This window comes from Vanessa atalanta, chromosome 11 (genome assembly GCF_905147765.1).
Source record: "Vanessa atalanta chromosome 11, ilVanAtal1.2, whole genome shotgun sequence".
Lineage (NCBI taxonomy): Eukaryota > Metazoa > Arthropoda > Insecta > Lepidoptera > Nymphalidae > Vanessa > Vanessa atalanta.
Window position 1 is genome coordinate 6773301 of NC_061881.1, and position 26610 is coordinate 6799910.

Below are 26610 nucleotides of genomic sequence, written 5' to 3' on the forward strand. Positions count from 1 at the left end.
AGTCAATTTGGCTTCCAATTCGAAATACCCAATGAACCGTATGTTATGAAAGACAGGAAGCTTCGATTCATGCAAACATAAGTACTTCTAAATCGAGTCTTTCAAAATTCCATACTGAATGTATTATTAAAAAGGGTTAAAACCTTCTTGGGTCCGAGCATAATATTATAGAAAATTTGTAGGTATTTATATAAACATATTACAATAAAACAAATGCAAAATTTCGAGCAATAATGATATCTTTCTGAGCAATTTTACACAAGGAAGAGTAGACAACTACGCAGGCCATAAAATAGTAATTAGTACACAAGTCTGCGCAAACACATTCACTCTCTAATGGAATGGCATAGACATGAGTTCAAGCTTAGGTCCAACGACTTTAAGTGCTTTCCTAGGCACGGGACCAAAAGCCAGGACCTCGGGATCTATGCCTTTATATTATCTAGCCACTAGACCAATAAGACAGACGAGTAATTTATTTATTGATTAAATAGGAAGTCAACACAATGTACAATATTATTATACAACTATCTTATAAAAGATGACATTTTTAAAAAATTGGTGCATTTGCTAATATTATACATCACAATTTAGGCTAACTCATTATGCACAACTCCAGTTGTCACTCTAAATTAACATTTTTTAATCTAAAACATAAAAACGGGCATGTATTAGAGTAAAATTATTTATATTAAAGTGACTGTTACAAGAAAGTTACGAAGTTACGATGTTTTCTTTTTAGAATGAAATGCCAAGTCCGTTTTTGTTTTCTTACTGGCAAAGGTGATAGGAAGTGCCAACTAGAATATCATGTAAGATGTATAATTATGTATCCTGTTGCTACATGCAAAAAATCCTGAAGGCTATTTTTTAAAATATTTTTATATATCACTTAATTAAGTTTAAACCCTATTTTCAATAAAAATAAATACGTGTGCATCTCGGTACACCCGGCAGAAGGGATAATTCTAAAACTCTGTCCGAATACGGCTACGCTGTGGATAGAGTTAGAGAGAAGGAGCCAGCCTACGACAGCCGCACGCTTAATAGACGGGAAGCCAGACAGACTAAAATGCGTTACGTCACCAATCGGTTTACCATCCCCTAAGAAGTTATCACTTCAAAAATATAACAATTGTAAATTGAGTTATTTTTTCTGTCATTTAAGAGTCGTCATAAACGTCGTTATAGAAACCTGGATAGTTAGTTAGCTTCATAACCTGTCCATATTTAATCTGTGTTTAGTAGTTCGACGTCTAACCACAATCTTCTCTTAGTTGTCACAAATTTGACATTTTTCATTAAAATTCAAATGCAAATGACAATGGTGTATTAAACATTAAACTATTTTAACGAATTTACATTTAACGAATTTAATTGACAATAATGTAAAGCCGAGCCGCAAATATAGGTTATTCAAAAAACAGTAAAAAACTAATACTTATTACTGTTTAAAAGTTAGGTAGCTAAACGCGCGCTTACTCTTACAAAATGCCTTACAATAACATCCATAGATTTTTATTACGTTCAGTTGCAAGTCTTGGAGTGTTATCCTTTCATGATACTGAAGAAATTTTATCTAAATCTTTTCCTGGTAAGTTGTGAGTTTGTTATGTTAAACATTGTTCTTTAATGTGAAATACATTTCTGTTGCTAATTGAAATTAAATTTTCGGCTTTTTGGTAGACCAATAGCTACAACCAGTTAAATAAAAAAAAAATTGTTTTTACTACATATGCAAATAGTTTATAGCTCTTAATATTTTTTGACCCAATAACTTAAGTTGCTTCTTCTGTACTTATACATTGTACCAATGTTTTTATTAAATAATTTAATTTTGATAAAACAATATTAAATCAAATCCTCATAATCTGAGTCAGAAATCCAACTACCATGCTCTTAAGGCATTAGTTAAGATGGTTTTTAAATGCTTTTATAAAATTTTATTTGTAACTGTATCTGAGTCACTCATTAAAAATGAATTTTAAAAATATTCCTGAAAAACAATCTAATATACATTTAATTATTTTTGTTAATTTATTTATTTACTTAGGCACCCAGGCAGGGTGCAATTTATTGATAAAGAAAATAATATGATATAAAATTTAGTTTATAGCACTCAGAAATAATGTAACATACATTACCCACAACCTATGTTACATTATTACATATTACCTACAACAACTTACCCTACAAACAAACTAACAAATAAAAAACATAACAAATTTTTTTTATTGTTGTAGAGACAGAATTTTCAATTCATGATTTAGTTCAGAATATCAACGAAAAATTGAAACCGCTCAAACAACAGATAAAGATTGTGGATGATGAAACAACAATGCAAAAGAACTTGGTTTTTATCTCTTTAGGATGTGACATAACCACCAAGACCCAAAATATGTTCTCATCAGAGCAGCTGGATTATTTTAGGATTCTGTTAGAGCAAATAATGACAACTGAAAGTCGACAAATAACTGCAATTCAAGCTATCAACTTAGCTGGTAAAGGAAGTGTTGCCATAACAGATGCTGAGGTAGGCCTTTAAATAAATACAGACTTTATAATTTTCATAAACATTAATCATCATAATTATTAAAAAAACTAGTATTCATTATAAACCATTAAAACAAAAAAAATAAGTTAAAATTGTATGTAATATAATGTTATGTAAAGTATGAAAAGTTATAAAAAATAGTTATTATTTGATGGATTTATATTATGAACTCAGTATATTCATATGAAAAATGGTTACGATTTTGATGATGATAAAATTGTTCTGTATAAACTGCATTTATTAACCATGAATAATGAACTATATGATGAACTGTAGATTAAAATATACTTGGGTTTAAGTCATACTTATCCAGATTTATACATTGTGTATTCATTAGTCTTGGTTCTTATGCTTATGATATTCAATTGTATAAAATGAGCTGAGACTTTGATTTTGTGTTTTATGTGTTGACTAATTGTTTAATGTATTGGTCCAATTGTACAGATATATGTATAATTAGAGGCTTGCTAATAATATTATCAAATGTTTTTTTCAGGCTTTGCTTCTCATATGGTGCAGAATGCATTACTTGGAAAAGATCGGCAGCAATTATGCAATAGGTCTTCGAGCTATTCATGAGTTTGAAAGATACTTTCAAGAGAACATGCCCGATAGAGTTCCAAATTGCTGTCTTTGCAACCAAAGTGTGTTCAGAGTAAGTTACAAAATGAAAATATATAAATCTTAATATTCAAGTATATTGCTATTGTGCTTATCGACAGGAAATTATGGCACAACTTGAAATTATTCAGAAGTCATAATAACAACTAAAGAACAGCTGTAACAATTATACAACATCGTATTGTTGATTGCAATGGCAGTACAGTGATGTAGTACTTTGACATTGAATTGATTTGGTTTAATAATATTTGGTTGAGATATATATTATAATCAGTGGTATATTCATCAAGGAATTTAAAAAAAAGTTATAGTGAATGTTGGTGAAATTGTTATCAGAACTTTGGGAGTAAAATTAAGGTGGATATAATTAGTTAGGTTATTTCACCTAACTACTTATATCCACTTAATTTTTACTGCAAATAATTTGTATTGTAAATTAGGATATATTTATCAAAAACTATTTGTAGCTAATAATATAGAAGAGCTATTAACAAATATATATATGTAATTTTAAAGACCTAATTTCCTTTAATAAAGGTAATCTACAACAAATTTAATAAGGAGAAATATAGCAATAATGATCACAATCTATGTATTTGCTACAAAAGAGACAACTGTAGTATTACAAGAATATAATAATTATAAAAAACGCAAATCTATTTCATTTATTTATTATTAATAAAAATTTCCACCAATATGCATCCATCCAAACCTAATTTCTTTTTTTTTTTAACATATAATGAAAATCAAATGTAAAAGTAGCTAATACATTAAAAAAAATACCGTCTTTATCTTAAGTCATATTTAGTAGATAACTAGATAATACTTTTACAATGTAATGTAAATAATAAATGTTTCAATAACTATTCCATAAACAATTATATTAATTATCAACTTTTGAAAAATGTATTGCATAGTTATTATTTTTTAATTGAAGTATAATTATTATAGGGCTACAATTGTCCTGGATGTGATGAAGCTATACACACCAACTGCTTGAAGAATTACTCTGACAAACATCACAAATGGCCATGCTGTAAAGCTGACTTTTATGAAAGCCATCTCGAGCGACTTGACTGTCAAGGGTAAGAATCTTTATTTTAGTTTGGCTATTAGTATCATCAACCTTGAATATAGAGATTAAATATTTAAATTAAATGGCTTGAAAGGCAAACGTTCCTTATTAATGTGATCCCATTTTAGTTGGTCACAAACTTATAAGTATAATATTATTTAAAAATCTATACAGCTTTCGGTCACTCTCGAAGATGCAACCCTCCACGGCCATTCAATTGTCAGCATTAGAGTGAAAGACGCTCGTGTTTAAAAATGTCTTAGTGTACGTAAAACGACTAAAAGTAAAGGCAGCAAAAAATATAGACTAGATTATATTTGTTAAGTTTATTTCATTAAAAATAATTGATTTACCATGGAGAAATGCGCCTATGTGAGTAAATATATCAAATAAGTAGGCAGTTTAAGGAAATATTGTAATTTTTATGTCATCAAAGTAGGATTCCGTTAGCAGTTAATAGTTGATAAATACATCACCTAATTTTTACAAAAATCTAGGGACGTAGTTTTATTTATCAAAATCCACATCTTTCATTCTTTCAGCTATATAATGCTATATATATGTTACAAAAAGAAAAAATGAGTTGATACCGAACAAAGCGACTCTATAATTTACTATGTTCGCTTACAGGCAACTTGTATATTAACAAGAGAATGATTGAATCGGTGTATGTTATGTTTATAGACTGTTTCACTTATAACTTTTGATGGTCCTTTCAATGGATCTTTCGAGAAAACTCATTGGGTGAAGTTCCTCATAAGAATTTGAATAGAACTTAAAAGCAGCAGTTTGAATCATTTTGATTGTATTAATAATTCTTATAGAATTTTTCTTTCTTAATTTGCATCAAAGTAATCACTTTACTCTCGTTTTGTTTTCAGAATGTCCCAAACATTACATTCAAAACGTCAAACTCAAGGTGAACCGAGCAACGTCAGTAACCGGACAGTAGAGATAGAAGATAGCGATCAAGAGACAGAGGAAACAATTGTAGGAATATCACAGTCAAAGAAGAGAAAGAGAAAAACTAAATGAAGGGAATCATTTTATAGTAACAGGAGTAATATCAAATTTAAATGGGTATTCACCGATATAAATACCAAATTGTTAAATAAATAAATACAGATGAATAGTAAAAAGAAATGAGAGAAACATAATTTTTACTTTAATTAAATTCATAAAAATAAATAGGGTTTAAGTTGTTTTAAACATTATATGGCTAAATAAACATTTTCAACTTTTCTTCGGATAAGTTTCGCAGATTTCGGATAAAAATCGAGTAAATATTTCCATTCGTCTAATTTTAAGTACACAACGTCAACAACAGTTCGGGCTCGAAACGAGAAATGATGCGTTATACCAACAAAGAGTCCCTGTAACAATTTAGTTCAAATTTAAAGATTATTATTATTATTTTTAGGGTTTTGTGCGACAGTAAGGTATCATTCACTAATCGAATATTCTACTACCGAACAGCAGTACTTAGTATTGTCTTGTTCCAGTTTGAAGCGTGAGTGAGTCTAGACGCAAGGGACGATAACATTTTAGTTACCGGTTGGTGGCGCATTGGTGAGAGCCAGTTAAAGATAGGTTGGAAGGTTTACCTGTGCCACTCCAAAGCTGTCCTCTGGTCCCAATATATCGTAAATAGATTCTGTCAAATTCTGATGTACCGTGAGAACTTCGACCTGCAACGAATAATTTAGGATTATAATGTAAGTGATTTACTGCAACAATCTCTATATTAAAAAGTTAATATCGAAAGTTGTAATATACTTTTTCTTACAATAAGCAGGGCGAATTTTATGAAAAAAAACCTACACTAACTAACAAAAATTATATGAATAATGTAAATATTATTGTTATTCAAGTTATAAGTACATAATATACCGAATTATTTGTAAAACACTAATACCTCTCAGCTGCATATTACTAACCGTATTACGAACATTATACGCAAACATTTTTCTACTAGGACCTACCGCCAAACAGTTTTAAGTATTATCTTGAAAGTATAGTTGTAGGATGAATGAGCCAGTGTAACTACAGGTACAAGGATAATAACATCTAGCACCCAATGTTGGTGGCACATTCGTTATGTAAGAAATAAATAAAATTTCTTACGGCGCCATTTTGTATGGCTGAGACCATATTTCACCACTACTCATTTGCCTGATCGCCTTTTATATTCCGTAGTAAGTAAATACGTCATACGTTGTGATAAATAATAATAATTCGGAGTAAAGTAGAGATCGATTCACTCACGAAGACGCACCATTTCGTAAACTTTAGTTTCGCAATATATAGTATGTTTACACTAACGCTATCAAGTGTGTCATAAATAAAGTTATATTATTCTATTCTATTATTTGCTACCGCACAGAGTTAGTAATGTATTTAGAGCAGTCAATTTCAAATATCTAAATAAAATTAGATAGATCTTTTAATAAAAGTCATATAGCAAACGGTGCTTACGATGTTAGTAATATGAATCTTCGAGGTCATTAATGTTTTAAAATAACTTGTATGTATAATGGTAGGTAATAATTACCTCTCCTCTGTGTATGAAATATATGCACTGATCTGCATCGCCTCGTTGAACAATATAGTTTCCAGGAAAAAATACACAATGTTTCAACCACATAGACAATATTCTTTTAAAATCGTCGTCAGTGTTCCTAAATATTAATGACTCTCTAATATGACTACCATAAACTGCTTGCATAACTTGACACCGAAGTCGAAACGGCAGCCTACAAACCAATTTCGGCATCTAAACACAAGAAAAAGACATGTTCACAGCTATTTTCTAAACTTGGGAAATCTTAGAACAAATACATTTTTGCTTTTTTTCGTGATGAATACCTGTTTTCCTTGTTGTCTGTTCCACAGCTCCCGTACATAATCCCACATTTTATTCATCTGATGGTCACTGAGATCCGTATCACGAAGACCGTCCCGAAGTTCGTTTATACCGTAGTCGTAAGCAATACGAGATGACGAATGTGCAGTTATCATAGCTGACATCTCCGATATCAAAAGACCTAGGAATGCATAAGTTTTTACTCGACCTGATGCAAAGTATAGTCGTTTGTTGATTAAGTATGTCTTATACAAGCATTTTGGAATAGACATTTGTCTAATAAAATAATGAAACACAGTTTTTCTAAAAAAGAATCAGATATATGTTTTATGTGGATACATATTTGGAATAATATATTCCAAGATAAAACATAGCTGGAATTTTAAATTGGTAGTTATAAAAATATATTTTGTCTTTGTCTCCTCCAAATGGGTCGAAATGACCTCATTGAATCTTTGATGTCTGAACATGTTCTTTCGCTTATCTTTTTTTTGGAGGCAAATAAAATTCGCTAGGGGTTAAATCTGAACTTTAAACTATTAGTATAAAACAACCATCGACATTTTATTCTTATACTGCTACTCTGCCTAATGCAGAAAACTGTTTCCTCGAAATTCTTATCACCAACGACTGGTACTGTTTTTGCATCTACTTTAATATATAATTTATTTAAAACGATAAAAAGCTTTTATTTCATATTATTTATAATAATATCAGCATTATTAATGATATTGTATTGTAATAAGTAATATATAGATCTGATGTTAATATCTATGTCGAAAGGAAAATACAAAAGCCATGTGTCTGCTTAAAAGAGATTCTTTTTAGCATACTCAAGGAGGAGGTGTTTTTATTATAGAAGAATAATTTTTAAATTAAAAAAATACCTTATTTAAAACAAAGGTTGTTAAAATATTTCTACGGAGACCATTCGCAAATCAGGCAAGACATTCATATATGAAGTTTCTGCCTCTTAGGGACACAGAATAAGAATATAAACTAAGACTAAACTAACTCAATATTATAACATACCAGTGCAGAATTTTATTATAATTGTTATGAATACGGTTTCGATAACTTCAAAGTCATTTTGTGAAGAGACGTCTCCAGTTCCAGTTATAGTTAATAAGTTAATCATGTACCACAGTGAGGCCACGTATAGCGGGAAAAAGTTTTTCTAGAAATAGATTAATATTTATGAGTGTGTTTTATCAGAAAATATTTTTGAAGTGATAACTAACTTCTTATCTAACCCTTATTTAAAATAATCTAATCCACATCGCTAGCCATATTTCAGAACTTTTTTTAAAGTTATCCATTCTATCGGGCATCCAGAGACGCACGTATTTTTTTTTTGTGCAAATGTCATGACGGTAGAGTACATAACATACCTATGTCTATGTCTTCTAAAAAAACATTTATTGTATAGGTAATCAGTCAATAAATTGTGTACAAACATATTAACTTTTTGACACTAAAAGTGGATAAAAATGTTAGCATATGAGTTTTAAATCAAAGTGTTTTTTTTTACCTGGGCATAGTTGGCGCGTAAATTTAATTCCGTTTTTGAAATCCAATTAGCCGATTGACATTGCACTGGTGTAAGGCAAGACATTTTAAAGAATATACACGCGTTTACATGGGACAACAGAGAAGCCCAAATTGCAATAGTTCTGTAACATTAGAGCTATTGAAAATACTCTTAAAGACGAGGAAACATCTTCAACTACGGTATTAGCAATAATATCAAAGAGGTCACTTACGTTAATTTAAGAAATAAGTTTGCGGATCCAATATTTATTTTTCTATGTTGTCGATATGTAAATAAATAAGAAATTCTAAGAAGCTGAGGAGTCCTGAGGTAGCAGAATAATGCATGTTGCACTGGATTACGTATATTTAAAGCAAACGCAAGATATGATATAGGTAAGTTGACTAAGAAGTCACGTCTGCGAAGGTAAGTTTTAGAGAAGTACCTAAAAATAAGACGGAAGACATCAAATGTATGATTTTGAAATTGTTTTCGCGTCTTTAGGACTATAACCTCATTAGCTCTACCTATTTGCGAATAACATCTACAGCAAAAATTGACCTAATTTAACTTTTCAGACGTATGAAGTTTATTTATTTGGTTTATAATTTAGTGTTGTGGCTTTATACATATGGGTAACAAATTTCTAGCAATAGTATAATGGTGTAATAAAATGTCAGAAATTACAAAAATAATATACGTAAGTAGTTCGTCTAAATAATTCATAGGATCATAGTATTTGTTTAAAGAGAAGAAGAGAATGCACATCGCTTTCGCTGTACTTTCTTTATTGAACTATTTTTTTGTTACATTTTGTCTTTGTATAATATTAAAAAAATGACCTAATTTCCACCACGGTCAATCTCAACTAAGTCCTCAAGTGTCAATTGTGTGGTCTATAATTGACGATTGTGATTGGAGGAGCAATTTATAGCAGCTATTGAAAAATTATCGGTTTGGCTCGACCCTGGATTTGAATAATGACTTGTAGTCTACAGTATTACTCACTATATCATCACTGAGTACATTTCATTTACAATTACCTAATAGTAAGTATGATAAAATCCTTTAATTCAGTTTCAAGGAAAGTTACAAGGAAAACTTTTAATTAATCAATAATCTAGCCAGTTGCCTGACCAAGTAAACGCGAATGCGTAACTAAGTACTACATCGACTGATCTTAAAAAAGGAGAAAAAAATGTGTTTTCTTTTCTAAGAGCAGTAGTTAGAAAATAATAGAAAACAATCATTCAAAGGATCTATATCACGATCAAAAAGATTAATTATATTGTGATTAAAATTCATATCTGAATGTTACGTACATTTGCCGCACTTTTTTCGGGTTCAAAACATAGTCTCCGTATCTGTTCATATAACCGCTGTGCACGTCCAAGAAGGTTTTGTATAAAAATATAACATCGAAAACAATGCATATATAAAAGAAGTAAGCGTTAGATAAAAATGCCATTTGATAAACAAGAACCATAAAGTCCACGTACGATAGAAACATTATTAAGTAATCTGAAAGGCAATTCAAGTTCAGAATGGCAACAAGTACATATTAACATAAACGGAACTATTTACGTACCAACAAAAGTGACCCATTTGCAGTCAGGCACTACGCTGCTACGAAACCACCTATTTTAAATGCATATTAATATTTATTCTCAATAGTTTTAATAAATATGTTATAAATATTCTATTCCGTCTGATGGGATATTATCGCTAGACACGTATTGATGTTCTAGCATAAATTTAAATTTGGAATCAATGTCATCATCATCTTTAGTTCGTGTTCGTTCAATGCTAGACATACGCTTAACCAAAACACGCAACCGAATCCGATCTCAGAGGGTCCTATTCAAATTCGGAGATTTTTTATAAGATATTTACGTAAGTAGAGCATTTCTTTCCAATTATATTTTTCTTTTACTGGCAGATAGCCGATGTAATAACTATATAAAGTAACTTTGGCTATTTTTATTTTAGAATCATATGTAAAATAATAAGTAAGTCACGCTTTTTATTAAATTAGAACGCGCACGAAGTCGCGGGCACAGCTAGTTTATTTATATTTTGATACTTGATGACATTGAGTATGGAGACTAGTTTAATCGTATACAAACTAAGGTACCTACTATATATTTACTATTATCGAATTCTGCGTGTTGTAGGTATAATGTTTAACTAATACTTCCTACAATGTTATTATTAAGATATCTCTTAGTCGACGTAAAATGATACCCAATAGTTAATAGTGCATTCTTTAAATGTTTCAATTTCTTACATTTTACGAGTTTTGTGCGTTGACTTTCAATTTGCTCTAAGATAATAGCTCTCCTGAGACGATATCCGAACTAAGCACATAAATGATAACGAATCCGGATTATTATACGTAACATATTTACCTGTGGGGTTTAAAAATTAGCCAAGTCGCTGCAACGTAATCAAGATTTCCAGCAGAAGTTATCGATCTAGAACCATGAGATTCAGCAATACTTCTGTCGGGACTCTAAATGAAATTGAATAGGGTTGAATTTGTACAGTATTGTAATTTCTGAGAAAAACAATTGTAAATTACACTTTCTATAAAATCATACTGAATTTTTTTTGGCATGGGCTGACTAACTGTCTGACAGCCTACTTGATGAAATAAAACGTATTTCTTTAATATATGTAACGTTTGTGGGTAATGGTAATGATTTCGTCAACTTGAGCCATACCATTACCTATCGTTTTGGTTTTATTATCGTTTCAATATATTTTTATCATTAGTTCTTATTGAAGTAACTTACATCTAGAAAAACATATGGATCTATTTCATCGTCTTCATCTCCTTCAGCCTCATATGTTAAAGGATACACTGTCTGAAAAAATGGACTAATTAAATATACCCCTTCTTTAGTTTTTTATGATCCTTGTTTCCTAGTTTTGTTTATCTTTTACTATCATTATTGATATATTTACACTTACTTCCATGCTATTTTTCTCAGACATAACAATGGGTAAAACATAATCTTTTGTCGTTGTATTTACTGAATATTTAACTTTCCTCAGCACAGATGGATAACTCTAAAATAAAAAAAATAAAAAAACAATATAAAAATTATGATTGACCTAATTAAATACCAAGTTAATTCGACCATACTTTTAAAAGTGTGTAAAATTCGGCGCCTCCTATATACAGCAAGTCAATATTTCTTGACGCCAGAATATTTGACATTGTTAAGTATTTTGTTGCCCCACGAATATTTCCGAAAATACCTCCTGGTCCCATACATGCTTCAACTTCATTAATGTTCGTGATAATATCCACCTTAAAACAAGATTTAAAAAAATGAAACTACTTATTTAAAGTATCATGACCCCAAATATCAAATGTTGGTATTTACATACCTTACCGCGATAAATTATGTACATGTTGCTTATGACCTCATTAGATTTCATCACCATATAGCCTTTTTGAAAATATCGTTCTTTAAGTTTTTTTGCGAATGCTCTAAAGAATGAATATTCTACATCTTCAAATAACGGTATTTCACGCAATGTTTTTTCGTACATGTATAAAACAGCGTCTTCATTTAAGTTGGCATGCAGTTTCCCCAAAATCTTTTGATGCTTTTTTATGAAAAACAGGATTAATTAATTTGTTTTGCTTAATTGACCAATTAATACCAGCTCTTTACGTCATTCGATATTATAATAATATAATATAATACATGCTTACCGACCACCCACCAGTTCTTTTCCATTGATATTTCCAATAATCAATGACTGATTTTTTTAACAGATATGGTGCTTTCTCCCGATTTAAAAACAACACTAAATGTTTTAAATTTTCTTGAAAAGTTGTAACTACTTGATCAGCCATTGCTTTCAGTGATGCAATGCGAGCGTACACATACCTAATAGAATATATTATTACAGAACATCTATGTACCTATTCCTGTACAACATTTTATATCTACGTCAGACGTTATCGATGCACATTACTGAATCCCCAAAACATTATATTATCCTATCAGCTATACCTTTGTTTATTAGTTATTCTCTTAAATGCTAATTTGAGAGGGCAAAGGCATTATGACGAATAAAACCACCCACCCAAAAAACAAAACTCCATGTATGTTGATGCAAATCGAAAGTATCATGTGGGCAGTGTCTTGGGCAGTGATATCACCAAAACCAGCGCCGGTGAAACTTGTCGCTGCCCAATAATAAGCCAGCAAATACACCTTAGTTGGAGTTAGGTAGGTGTCTTTAAAAATCTTGCTGCCGTCTATCCACGAGCCTGGAAGGAAATTTGAACTTGGTATAAAATACACTAATAAATAAATAATAATAATAGCATAATATTCTTAAAAACTTAAAAAGTTCGCTACAAACATTGTTTCTTATCATTTCATATCACTAATTCTGTGTTCAACATACCAAGTTTACAGATCATGTTTCCATCTGGATTGTAAGTTGTTTTCATAAAAGGTCCACGTAACGATAGTTTTTCAAGCTTCCTCAAGAAATCGTCTTTGTCATAAGCAATTACGTATCTACACGTCAAAGTTATAAGTATTGAAGTATAAAAGTTTAGGAAGAAAAGTGTTAACAGAAGAAACTGCACCACGCTCATGAGGTATGCCTAAAATATATTACAATTTTTTAAAGTAGGTACATTTATGGATTTCATAAGTAGAATTCTTGTGCTGGACTTAGGTCTCCTTTACGAACAGACAGATCGCCTATTTTTTTTATAGTTTTAGTAATGTTTAATATGATATTTATATTTATTATTTATATTTATCTAAAAGAAAGGTTAAAGTTATATTGAAATCACTGACAATCACTTTAATTTCATTATGATTTTAAATCTTTCATTCTGATTGACAAGCTCAGGGAGGCAATTCTACTAAACTATAACGGTAATGATGCGTTCTATTCCCAGCCAAATGCGACCATTGCTAACACAAATAAACCTCAGCTTAATCTTAACTGAGGGCTAATTCTACTTATTTTCACCGGTGATAACACCAATTTCGACCGAACAGCAACTGGATCGTTTTGTTAGTAGAATAGGAAAACTGCTGAGAGATGTACGAGTACGTTTCGATTCGATTGCGATAAAGTGACAAATTATTAGTACGAATGGTGCCCTGATTATTTAAGAATAGTTTCGTCATATCTGTCTCTAAAAGACTATTTTTATTTACAACTGATATCATGCGTGAATTCTTAAACCAATTGTTTCGAGTCAGTAGCTAACTAAAGAACAGGATATTTTTAATGATCTATTGTTAAATAATTTTCCCGTAATGGTTGTATTGTTCTGTAAGATTGTATTTGATTTAAATGTTAAGCAATAATTTTTCAGTACTTAATGTACTTTGACTAGGCTATGTAACTATTTATTCATGCGACATTATTTATAAGATAATTTACGTTTATATATTGTTTGCCATTTCAAGTTATTAAATAATTAAACGCTACCGCGGTACCCATCTACTTATATATTTATATATATGTATATAGGATTACAATAATACTTATTTTTGAACTCATTTAGGTACATTCATTTAATAAAGTACATATTTTAAATATTAACGAGTATTGTGTAAACTAATTATAATTTTTGAAATAATTATTTATTGAGACTGTCTAAATCTCCTTTTTTTATACACAGTTATACTCCTTTTTACAAATTATTATATTCCTAACAGGTAAAACTCCTTGTCATTTTACAATTTTTAAATTTGCTGTTACAGACTAGCTCGGCGCTACTTAGACTAGGTGCTATCGGGCATTTGTCATGTATATCTCCAAATATTCGTAAGGGCCTAGTCGAGGCCTATACTTACTCGTTTTAAAGCACCTATAGATTCCGCCCAAAATGCAGAATAAAGTTTATAAATTTGTAAAACATTGGCCATTCTAATAATACAATGATACACATGATAATTGATCATGTGATCTTCTTCCGTGTGATTTTCGTCATGTTTTGGTACAAAAAGCATCCAGATTGCGTACCAAGGAAAACATGTGAGCAGATCTACTCCAAATGTTCGCTGTGAGAAATTAAATAGTTGATTTATGAATAATTGCACTATTGCAGCTTATATTTAAAATAAATAAATATTATTTTAAATATTGGACAACATCACATACATTACTCAGATCCCGCTGTAAATCCCTATAGTTAAAGCACTTGTGTTATGGAAAAACAGAAGTAACGACGGTACCACAAACACCCAGACTCAAGACAACATAGAAAACTAATAAACTTTTTCTACCCGGGACCACGGAGTGGCGTACCCATGAAAACCGGTGTACACACTACTCGACCACGGAGGTCGTCAATACAATATAATGTAGCAATAAAATAATAATTTAAAATCAAATAATATTTATATATCTATTGAACTGTAATACTTGTTATTTTTAAAAAATATATATATGAATAAAAAAGTGTACCTATCTTACGACAACTCGTGCGGAAATTCGGAAGTGTTATATGTATGAGTACTCATTTTCCCATTTTCAAGCTAATGGATATGATAACTGGATTGACCGGTAAGATAACTGCTGAGCTATTCTGCAAGAACTCACTTCGTATCTCGTTTGTGAAATGATAAAAACCGTCTAAAGGTGATACATCATTTTGATGCATATATGAGTTACTCGTCATAATTATTATAACCAATGTCCCATAAAACTGCGCCCAAATTTAACGATCGTGTTGTGCAATGAATTTCAACTTCGTTCTCACAGAATAGTTCCTACAATCTTTCCTGTTTTTATTATTGAAAATCAAGACATACCGTTAGATAATTTTTCGCAGTTAAATACGGATGGTATATTAGTTGATTTTTAGATCCATAGAAGGCTACATGTAGCATAAGGTATAAATCCAAGTAGCAAATCGATTCCAATACAACGATAACTATATTAAACTGCTTGCAGGTCGGAGCCATTGATATGACAATCTAAAAAGGTGAAGTAGGAAATAAATATAAATTCACTTTTTTTTTTGTTTGCCATCCTTGCTTTTATACAAATCTACGTGTACATACGTATCTATATAAGTATGATATATTATATCACAGAATAATTTAACTATAACTTTAATAGAAATATTTAGTCTAGATAAGGGTGGTGTAATAAATTGTAAGCTATCTCGAGCTATTGTTTGTTCAAGTTCAGTTGCGCTTGAAGCGATCTAAAGTAAATGAAAACTTCGTTGTAGGTACTGAGAACAAACTTATTTTATGAAATCTCAGCATACATGCTTGAGTAGCTCGTAGATGAAATTTTAAATCGTATTTCTTAATTCCCTAGATATTAGTACTAGTAAGTATAAAAATATCTATAAGTATTCATTCTTTGAAATTGAAACATTATTATAACAACGTTATATGGCTAACAGTATTGTAGTATAGCAAAATAACTTCTGCTTGTAATAAAAATGCCTATATTAAGAACGATAAGGAAGTGAAACGCTATCCATCAAATTGGTACAATGTATGTTTATAGGTGTATTAAATAACGTAATTTTAAGTAAAAGTAAACGTAAAATTGTTTATATTAAAATCAGCACATCAGATCTTTTCGAATATTATCGTATTAATGAAGTAGGAATCAACGAAACTATTTAAGAATAAATACGTTATAAATGCTGCAAACTTACTGGTATCAATAAACTCAGCGTATATGCAGTACAGACTCTAAGCAGGGCCCAACATTTTAGAAATATCCCATCTGGCTTGATTACGATTGGTAACAACAGATACGGAGAAACGTTATTGAACACATCGAATTTTTTGAATGATTCCAAATAACTCTCTTTTTTCTTTCGATAATCATCCAATACGTTAATAAAAGAATCTAACAGAATAACAAAGTTCATGTCATTACATGTTCAAAAACCACAAAGAGAAAAAATAAACTTAGTTTGAATTTTTTGGTTTCATAATTAGTCAAATGAAGAATAATTGTCTACGGGTACCTCATTGTCTTTGATTAGTATTAGTATATCTAACAGTAGGGTAATAGGGTGAGTAGGGTCTCTGGCCGATTGTAGGCGTTATGAAACATATACAATCGAAGGTAGAAAACATTTGACCCACAGATCTACAGAGTATATATTAAATGGTATAAATATTAGTTTAAAAATAATCCTTTATACCATTATAAATAAATTTACCATTAAAGAAGTCTTGAACCATATTCGTTATATGTTTTCTCTGTTTCTGAGCTCTAAGTCGGTTATAATGCTTCAAATATGCATCAGAGTTTTTAAATTTAGCTTTTTCTTCTATTTTTTTAATCTCTTCATCGGTAAGCAAACCTTCATGCTCTCGCATATCAGGAAACAAATTCAATGCTGATGTATATGCAAAGTGACTTATACTAATCAGCTGAAATTAAACTTTATCGTCATAAAGTCGAATTGCTTGGGAACTCTCTCGAATAAAATTCCTAGTGCGACGAACTTGAAACAGATGTTATTGTTAATATGCACTGAATAAATGATCACTTACTTTGCAATGTGTCAGAGTAATTACAGTACTGACAGCCGGCACGCCGTACAACAATACTAATAATCCCAGATGGTTCCCGGGGCCAATGACACGTTCCGTCTTCGTTTCTCTCATCTCGGTAGATGTCACCAAGCAGTAACCGCTCTCAATGATGTATAGCTCTCTTGTAACGGTACCCCCGTAGTAAACGATTTCTCCTGGTGGTAGGATTATATCGCTGGCTGCTGCAATAAATGAGAGTTTTATTAATACATTTCCAATTTTTATTTTAATAAACACGAGCAAGTGAATAGCCGTATTTAGTATTTCGTTCGAAATAAATATATCTTTTTAAATGTCTAATAAATGAATATGACTTTGAAAATAACCTCATTATAAAATTTAAAGTTTATCAATAAAATATATTCTTAATATAAAAAAACAAAAAAAACGTTTTTATAAAATAACGTAGTTTTACACCTTATTTTATCTCATATTATAGTTTTCAGATAATTTTCCACATAACTTCTTGATATATACAAATAATATTATCTCTTAAATAAAAATATGTATAAATAAAATTTTACTATTCAATAAAAATCACGTTAGTAAAATTTCAAAGGCGTTCGAAAAATAGTTAACCATCTGATCCAATTCGGAAGCAGCAGTAATTAGCTTGGCAGATGCATGCATTATTGACAAAACTAGGTCGAACGTGTAAAACATTTTACACCCTAATAATTACATTACCCAAGACCAACTAGTTATATATTTATATATACATACTTTCAGTTAGCGTATGAATGAAAGCTTTATTTTTAACTTGAAAGAATCTTATTGAAGTCAGCGTCTTGAATCTCGCTTGATGGAGTACTTTCTTTCGCAATTCATATGGCACAACTGTTTTCTCCAGCCAATTTTCACCGGTTAGTTCAACGCCCTTAAAAATATCCATAAAATTTTAGCTTTACTCGTGTGAACTGTCGAACGAAAGTAAAAATTTAAATTCCTTATTGACTCTGGTAAATCGAATTTAAGTCCAATTCACATGTGACTTCATACAACTTCTCAATACCTTTAAGTAATTATATAAAATTCATACCGAATTATATTGCCATTGTAACTCGTAAAAGGCCATTATCCTGGATTTAATTGCTGGATGCATATTGTTTTCCTTCATAAACTTATCTATGGTTATTATAACTTCCAAAAAAGCCGTTTTTGTCCTAAATATATTGGCGTTTATTATTATTAACATTTCAAATGAAAATAAACTTTACCAGATTTTAAAAGTTACCTTGACCAATGAGTTACAACAGCCGAAAATTCAGAGACACAGTAACCGGATAGCAAGACACCATACAAGCTGAGAAACGCAATGAAAGCCATATCATATTGATCGCCAGGGACGAAATCTCCATATCCAACAGAAAGCAAAGTTGTTGTAGCAAAATATATAGCAGTTAATATGTGATACTTAGATCTAAAATATAATTTATGATAATTTGACGTTAAAATATCAATCCGAGTATTAAAATAAGAATCGCGTGAGTTTGTCGAACTCGAGCCTATAAATAATTTTAGGCATCACAAGCTTTTATAAAAAGTAATTACATACTTGTTAGATGTCATCCCGCTTCTTTGATCTTCCCAGGTCAAAGCTCTAGCGAACCACGAATTTTGAGAACATCTATTCACGAAACATGATTCCATATACAAAATCACACCAGACCAGTAACATATAAATCCAATATAAACGCAATACTTAAGAATCTGAAAGCCAAATTTGGGATGTATTCACTTATTATTGTATGCTCTCATGAATAAAAAAAAATTTTGAAATTTTCGTTGACCTTGACTATTATTGAATTCGACAATAGCCTTCGTTCCAGATGCTCAAAGAAATTTGATAATCTCCAGACAAGACATAGTTTTGTTCCTTTGCATAAATAAAAAAGATGATTCCTGTAATTGTCTAGATAAGACGCGTTAGTATGTATCGTTACGATGTATTCAAATGGAATTATTGCGACAACGTCCATATAGAATTCCAAAGTATTCATTCGATAATTTAATATTTCAACAAAGTTTTTCAGATAAGTCCTTTTAGTTTTCACAGCAGTTACGATTGTTATGACAACATTCAGTATTAAAGAAATTGCAATTACAATTTCTGCGTAAAAAAATGTTCCCACTGGGAATTTTCTTTCAAAGCCAATAAAATACGGATACACGAGACAAATGTAAAAAACAACAAAGAGCATATATCGTTCCCAGTATTTGACGAGATTGCAATCAAATTCCAATATCCAGGGAAATTTGGAATTTGCGCAAGTAAAGTTACTAGTCCGCTTTTTAATATGTTCCGATAATATGTAAAGATTCAGACAGTTCTCATCGAGTTCGTCATCTTTTAAAACGGATTCGTCGTCTGTTATACCTGTAAGTTAATAAAACCAAACCGTACCGTTTTTGTTTTAATTAAAAATATTTACTGTTTTGTAATAAATAATAACATTAAAAATACCTTGAATGTATCTTAGTTTTTCCTTCAAGCATTTTATGCTGCTCTTTTTCCTTTCTTTTGATGCATAAATATTTAATGATAAATGTTTGTAACTACTCTGCTTATGCTTTTTACGATGACTCCTATTAATTCTTTCTTGGATTTCATTTCGTATTTTAACAACTAAATCTGGATAAGTTATCATCAACGTTATAAAGTCAGTCTTATTAAGAACTTGACATTCAACGTATGTTGCAGCCTTAACTGTACATCGTGCTGTAAATGGACTTAGTGATAATAGCCGGCGCATAAGATTTTAATAAAAAAGTTTTTTCCTTAAAAGTCTTTCTTACCTGGAATATTATATACCAGAGAAATCTCACCAAAACATGTTCCTTTGCCAAAAGATATCATCGGGCTTTCATCATCTTCATCAGATAGTAATTCTAAAACGCCGCTCGTGATACAAATCTTAATTGAATGAAAACAAATGATATGTTTATAATGGAATCATTGTGCTATGAATAAATAACATTTAAGAGGCAAAGTGTAAATATTTAACAATGCAGAAATACAATATTACCATAATAGTCTTGCTTTGATTATGATTATAAACAATGTCACCGGGTAAATAAAACTGATGAGTCATGGTCACTGATAGTCTTCTAAGGAATGCTTCCGGAAGTTTTCTGAATAGCAAAGAACTGTACAGAGGCACTGCATTCAAATCGTAGGCAATTTCCATTTGTAACGGAGCCGGAAGAAGTTTTATAAGCTTAGGTTTGAAAACCCCTGATTTTTGATACCAAAGATCTTCGTAGTACCTACAAAGTTACTTCGCTTCGTAAGATAATATTATAAAAATGATAATTATAATAAATATTAATGAACTACAATGCAATAAAGGAAAAAATGAAAGCAAAACTTACCTTATAATACGCTTCGTTGTGTCGACATCCATTTTAATCAATGACAAATGATTTTTTATTTTCTTTAATTGCCTTACGTACTTTGCACGTCTTGTTGTAATTGTTATAAATAAAGAAGTAAGAGAACCTACGAATACTACAGTTGTTAATAAAAAACCGAGTAATACAGCAATAGCTGCTGTGATTCTCTCATTGGTTGTCACCGGATAAATATCTCCAAAAGCATTTGTAGTAAAAATCATTACTGACCAGTAGGCGCCAACAAAATACCAGTCAAAAGTTGTTTCTGTTGGCAAATTAACGACTGCAGCGGACCACGATGACTGTATTTGGCAAATATCAAATTGTCTATACGAGAATAAGTACCATATACAAGTCCAAGTGTGTACTGACAATAGAAATAGCATTAAATATTGAGCCAAGAAGGTCGTCCATTGATTCGTGCCAGCTTGTGAGGACTTAATGTAGGAATATTCAATTATTCTGTATACTCGTGCAGTCGCCATCATTGGAGCAATAGCGTATATGTTAAACGAGCTATGTTCTACAGTACTTATTAAATATAAAAATGAGTATGGCATTGCCAATATAACATCAATAACTACTCGAATTGTTTCTGGTTCGACTAAATTTAATGTCTTTCGCCATTTTTCAAAGAATTTTAATCCAAAAACAATTATAACATCAACAGTAAATACTAAATTCAATGATATTATTAGTATTATCATCCAAATTGATCTGTCCTGCGGCGCTGTAAAAGTGTAGAGACATGTTTCCAAAAAGTAAGCGATAAATATTGACGAAAGGTTGAAGAGATTCCAAATAGGATTAGTGTAAATCAATAGAATATAACGTAACTTGTTATTGTTGAAATCAGATCTAGATTCCTGCAGTATAGCATAAGTTTTCTGCTGTTTTTCTTCATCAACCTCCACCAATATATTATGAGAATGTTCACCCGAAAAGCGACCAATCGAAGGCGGATTAATGAAAACATTAGGCTTATCTTTTCTTCGTCTATACTTATATATACTCAAGCTTGAATCTTCATTTTCTTCATCTGCTGATAAAAATTATAAAATAAGGAGAAGTACCATAAATATGAAATACGCTACTAGGTGCCCCCAGCACATGAGTTGTCTACTGTATTTTCTAATATGATGTTAAAATAACAAGGGTAGGGTTTGATTTTATTTCTTCAGGTACTTAAAAAAACTAATAATCAACTTGGACACAATATATTTTAATATAAGATACGAAAAATATGCTTACACATTCTCAAATATTATCCGTTAATCGAATTGTAACGCACTAAAATTATGGCAGTACGTTCTAATCTAGTAGGCGAATTAATTATTATTATTTTGTTGTATAAACTAGTAGGTTTCGTCAGACACAGTTATATTCATCCTACGCATATGGTCACAGCAATAAAGGTTTAAGTTTAATATCAAATGATATTTGTAAGAGATCACTTTCGCATGATCAAGTTTTGATGCCATTACCAAAGATGTAAAGTTTTGCACAAAGTCACCACGATGACGTAATGTTTTCCACGCTTGAGTCGTAGGCCGAAAGCCGGACATGTAAGACTAAGACGCAAAATGTGCACACGGCACTTCAACCTACATAAAAGAGCATAAAAATGCTTTCAGAGTTAATATTTTTTTAATCAAATCATCTATGCCTAATTATACAGCAGCAATGTCCTGTTTTGGTATCGATTAAGTATTTTATGTGTAATTATTTAGACACTAATTTGAGGACAAAATTTACTAATAAAAGTTTTCTTATAATTATTTTGTAAATCGTTATTGACACGTGATAATTAAGTAAGAAAAAAATATCGGACTACTCCAGAATTGCGCAAAATGATAAGATATAGCATTTGTTGATTTATTCAACGATGTCTCTGTATCTTTCTTTAAGTATATTTGTTTGTGAAAGTATAATTTGCGCAGCAACTGGATTCGAAGTCGTTTTTCTGATCAGGACTATTAGCGGCGCCATTTTATTACCATCTTCGTATAATCAAGTTCTAAAACGTTTGGATAATTAAGCTCGGAGCGGGTTGCCATAGGTGGTTCGGGGCCGCGTAATGCCAGTACATTTATGGAAGCCCAGCGCGTGTATTGGTGAAAATGTTGTCATAGAACGATTTAAAACTCCTTTGGTATTTATCAGTTCTTTGAATTACTGTGAAACCAATAGCTGCCAATGTATTTAATAGAGTCCTATTAAATTATTCTAGATTTAAATGATTATCTTCTATCATTGATAGAGATAAATAACAGAATTATCTAAATATTATATAGCCTTTGTTCAATTGCTTTTTGAAATAAAGTGATTCACGAAAATGAATGTTAGAAATTTAAAATTTGAAACTTTTATATATTGTGTCGTCTATAATAGTCCTTATACTTAGTTAATTAGTTAAATCTCCAATGTCATTGATTTATCAAATCGACTGTTGCTTTCACGAAATATATCTGTATATATAAGTATATAATAATCTTTTAATATATTTCATTCATCGACAGTGATTTTTAAACTTTTTATTGCGATTAAGGAAGTCGTACATCTTACAAATAGCATCTATTATGTTATGTTCTGTCCTGAAATTATTGAAGCGTGAGTTAGTTAGTAGGTTTGAATGGATTTCGAATTGTATATTTATGTAATGTAACAATAATAAAGTAACGATAGTAATTTTAGATTCGTGTAATACTTACATGTTGTGAGATAATTAAAGTACTTACCTAAATAACATTTTATAAATCTGTACGATTAAAGTTAAGATTTACTAAAAATAAATATATTTAAATCGTTTAGTAAAGATAACATTAATGTAAAAAGCCTGAAATCTGTGTTTGTTTATTGATTAAGTACACAAATAATTGTATATATAATTTGATTGAAAAGGAGTCTAATGTTTTCGGGTGATGTTTACATGTGAATTTCTACATAAAATGTGCACAGATTAGGAATAACATTACAATCCTTAGAGCATTTCTACTGACACTAGCCATATTTATTTATTTTTTAGTTAGTTCTTTAGCTGGACCATCGAACTTTTAATTAAACGAATAAGGTAATTGTTTGTAAATTTAATGCTTTTAAACTTATGTTATAGGATGACCAAATACATCTAGCTCTAAATTCGTAGAGCATCACAACGAAAACACACTTTTATATAGCCCCAAATTATACCAAGACACTTAACTTACTGGTCTAATTAAAAGAAAACCTTGTAACATTGAAGATTTTTTCTGAATATTCGTTTTATTATCTCAAAAACAAAATGATCTATTAATTTCACAACCACGATAAAATGATTTTATTTACATAATAATTATTAACATTAATGCCTTAACTCCATTTATACAAATAGGTGAGAATTAAAAAATAGTTATTACAAATGCGTGGAATGAAATGAATTGCAGCTTTACACACTCGAAATTTATAAAACTTTACTTATAGCATAGAAAAAACGTAGCCTAGTCCTTCATCGGGATTCAATTTATCTCCAGGACAAATTTTATCTAAATCGTTTCAGCGGTTTAAGCGTAATTAAGCCGAGATGGCCCAGTGGTTAGAACGCGTGCATCTTAACCGATGATTTCGGGTTCAAACCCAGGCAGGCACCACTGAAATTTCATGTGCTTAATTTGTGTTTATAATTCATCTCGTGCTCAGCGGTGAAGGAAAACATCGTGAGGAAACCTGCATGTGTATAATTTCAACGAAAGTTTGTCACATGTGTATTCCGCCAACCCGCATTGGAGCAGCGTGGTGGAATATGCTCCAAACCTTCTCCTCAAAGGGAGAGGAGGCCTTTATCCCAGCAGTGAGACATTTACGGGCTGCTAATGCTAATGCTTAAGCGTGAAGAGGTAACAGACACAGTTATTTTCGCATTTATAATATTAGTATAGAATAGATTGTTTTTTTTCGCGCTAATAAATAATGACGTAACTAGTAATGACGTAGTACTAGTATATTCCATCAAGGGTACCAACTAATTGCTGTAGATCATTGTCTCTCACGATAAGTTGCAATGGTAACATCAATAAAAGATTTAACCAGTGTTCATAACTCGCACCTTTTGCTTCATTTTATAATGAAACAAAAGTAATTCAATAAAAAAAAACTGTAATCATATCATTTGACAAGAAGTTTAGCTTTAAAGCTGAGAAGATGAAATAAAATTTTGTCTCTCCATATAACGATTTTAAATGAAGTTTGTAGCTTTAAGAGCGTTATAACAATCAATGCCTCATAATGTATAATTTGCTTAGCCCTTGAATAGTTTCTTATGTTTCCCTATAATTGTTGCCAAGAAGACAAGATTACCTACATCGGTAGGTAAAGCATCGGCATAGACACTATAAAAACTCAATGTTATTCGTTTCAATTATGATAAAACAATTTATATTTATATGATATTTGAGGTATTCATTAACTTGGATGTTATGTTGCAAATATTCATATTTATACTTGTAAATGAAATAATTGTGACGAAGTCGTTTTGTTCATTAAGCTTGCTTTTACTTATACTATAATACTTACTTAGAATCTAAACACTTCCTACTTCTACTTAAATAGTAGTAGGTTTATTGACTTTATTTTCCATAAAAGTAAATTAGTAAATGTTTTATACCTCATCTTTGAGTATATAGAGATTCGTGATTGCGGACCGCGCTGGTAACTCCATGACCATATAATATAAGCACGGGATTGTATTAAGTAAGAGGATTTATCATCAAAAAATATTGTTCAATGCGAAAAAGTGCGAGTTTTCTTTTGAGTTGTTTTCAATACATTCTGTAGATTTTATATATGTTGCTTAAATACACTTATCATATATTTTTCTCGATCCACAGTTACCAGCTGTACATCGCTTGGTTGTATCCCTCTTGACGTCACAAATTTTTATTGTCATTTTTACATGCAGGAGATATGATTATTTGATACTTATAACTAGCTGTGTATCCGATGGAAATCGCATTGAAGGCATCATTCAGTACCCACAGAATTTTCTTAAGAATAACAGTTCTTGGTAGCATGATCAATACCCATAACCTCATTTTACCTCGGTCATAGCAAACAGTTTATGTACGAACTACGCTAGCTCATACAAACTTTCATCCGATACATAACACTCTTCGGTTATGAGTATGACTACTTGTTTGTTTGTTTGTTTAAGTTCAATTTTCTAAAACGTTAAGCATCTATTTCGATATTTCAACTTCAAATAGAAACAACTACAAAAATTTGTTTCTATTTGAAATTAAAAAAAATAATTAATTAAAATAATTGTTTTCCAATTTAAACCTCTAAGATGAAGAATCTAAAAAAAATACTTTAGGAACTTTCTTTGGCTCATTAATAGAAACTTACCATCTACCATCACAAAAGATGAATTACAATTTTCATCTCAAATTTAACCTTCTCAAAAGATGAATAATGAAAAACCCTCAGTGCGTATCCACGTTCCGTAAGGAATTCCTCTGCAAATTTAAATTTTGTAAGACTAACTGGTTTAGGCTTTGGCAGTCATTTTAATCAAGTAGATGATTTACCCTCAAATATTGGTGACGTTAGATATCTAAGAAACATCAGGAAGGACAAATGAACAAACATGATAAGAACCTGAAAAGAAAGACTACAATAAACTTACTACAAAGCAAGACTCGAACTGTTTTCGATATTGTTAAAGAAATAGCATTATTTGATTTTTTTTATATGTAAAAAAGTTAGGTAACACCACGAAATGTGAATTGCATAAATCGTAGAACTTTTTTTAGAATCAATCTTAACAAAAATATAAACTTTAGACTTGCTTAATTTATTAGCAACACAATAAATAAAACCTTCATACATAATTCGTAAACAGAAAATGCATTCATAACTATATTATCTAAGATTTAAATTTATCAAGACATAGAATACCCATAAAATGCGCGTTAAGACAATAGTTATTTTGGAAATAGAGCGTGGAACACAGTTTAATCCGTTTAATTC

General features: G+C 30.7%; 2 protein-coding genes across 3 annotated transcripts; one reads left to right on the top strand and one right to left on the bottom strand.

Annotated features, from left to right (window-relative positions):
- Positions 1-1289: 1289 nt before the first annotated feature.
- LOC125067445 lies at positions 1290-5411 on the top strand. Of its 2 annotated transcripts, none has more exons than XM_047676060.1 (5): positions 1290-1594; positions 2244-2533; positions 3051-3209; positions 4127-4260; positions 5132-5411. In XM_047676060.1, the coding sequence occupies exons 1-5, from the start codon at positions 1492-1494 to the stop codon at positions 5283-5285; spliced, it is 840 nt and encodes a 279-aa protein (XP_047532016.1). In that variant the 5' UTR covers positions 1290-1491; the 3' UTR covers positions 5286-5411. The 2 variants fall into 2 exon arrangements, with proteins under 2 accessions (XP_047532016.1, XP_047532017.1); XM_047676061.1 differs by having other exon boundaries at positions 2250-2533.
- Positions 5412-5447: 36 nt separating this feature from the next.
- Positions 5448-21880, bottom strand: LOC125067444. The gene is made up of 32 exons (XM_047676059.1): positions 21859-21880; positions 20587-21646; positions 20241-20481; positions 20011-20128; positions 19679-19933; positions 19005-19591; positions 18770-18924; positions 18449-18634; positions 18254-18377; positions 17938-18091; positions 17173-17396; positions 16836-17049; positions 16320-16516; positions 15454-15618; positions 14494-14700; positions 13076-13280; positions 12749-12935; positions 12372-12549; positions 12041-12262; positions 11793-11960; positions 11612-11716; positions 11440-11511; positions 11053-11156; positions 10233-10282; positions 9967-10165; positions 8877-9089; positions 8645-8786; positions 8146-8290; positions 7116-7294; positions 6802-7023; positions 5855-5938; positions 5448-5623 (listed from the first exon to the last, which is right to left on the bottom strand). The coding sequence occupies exons 1-32, from the start codon at positions 21860-21862 to the stop codon at positions 5462-5464; spliced, it is 6528 nt and encodes a 2175-aa protein (XP_047532015.1). The 5' UTR covers positions 21863-21880; the 3' UTR covers positions 5448-5461.
- Positions 21881-26610: the final 4730 nt, after the last annotated feature.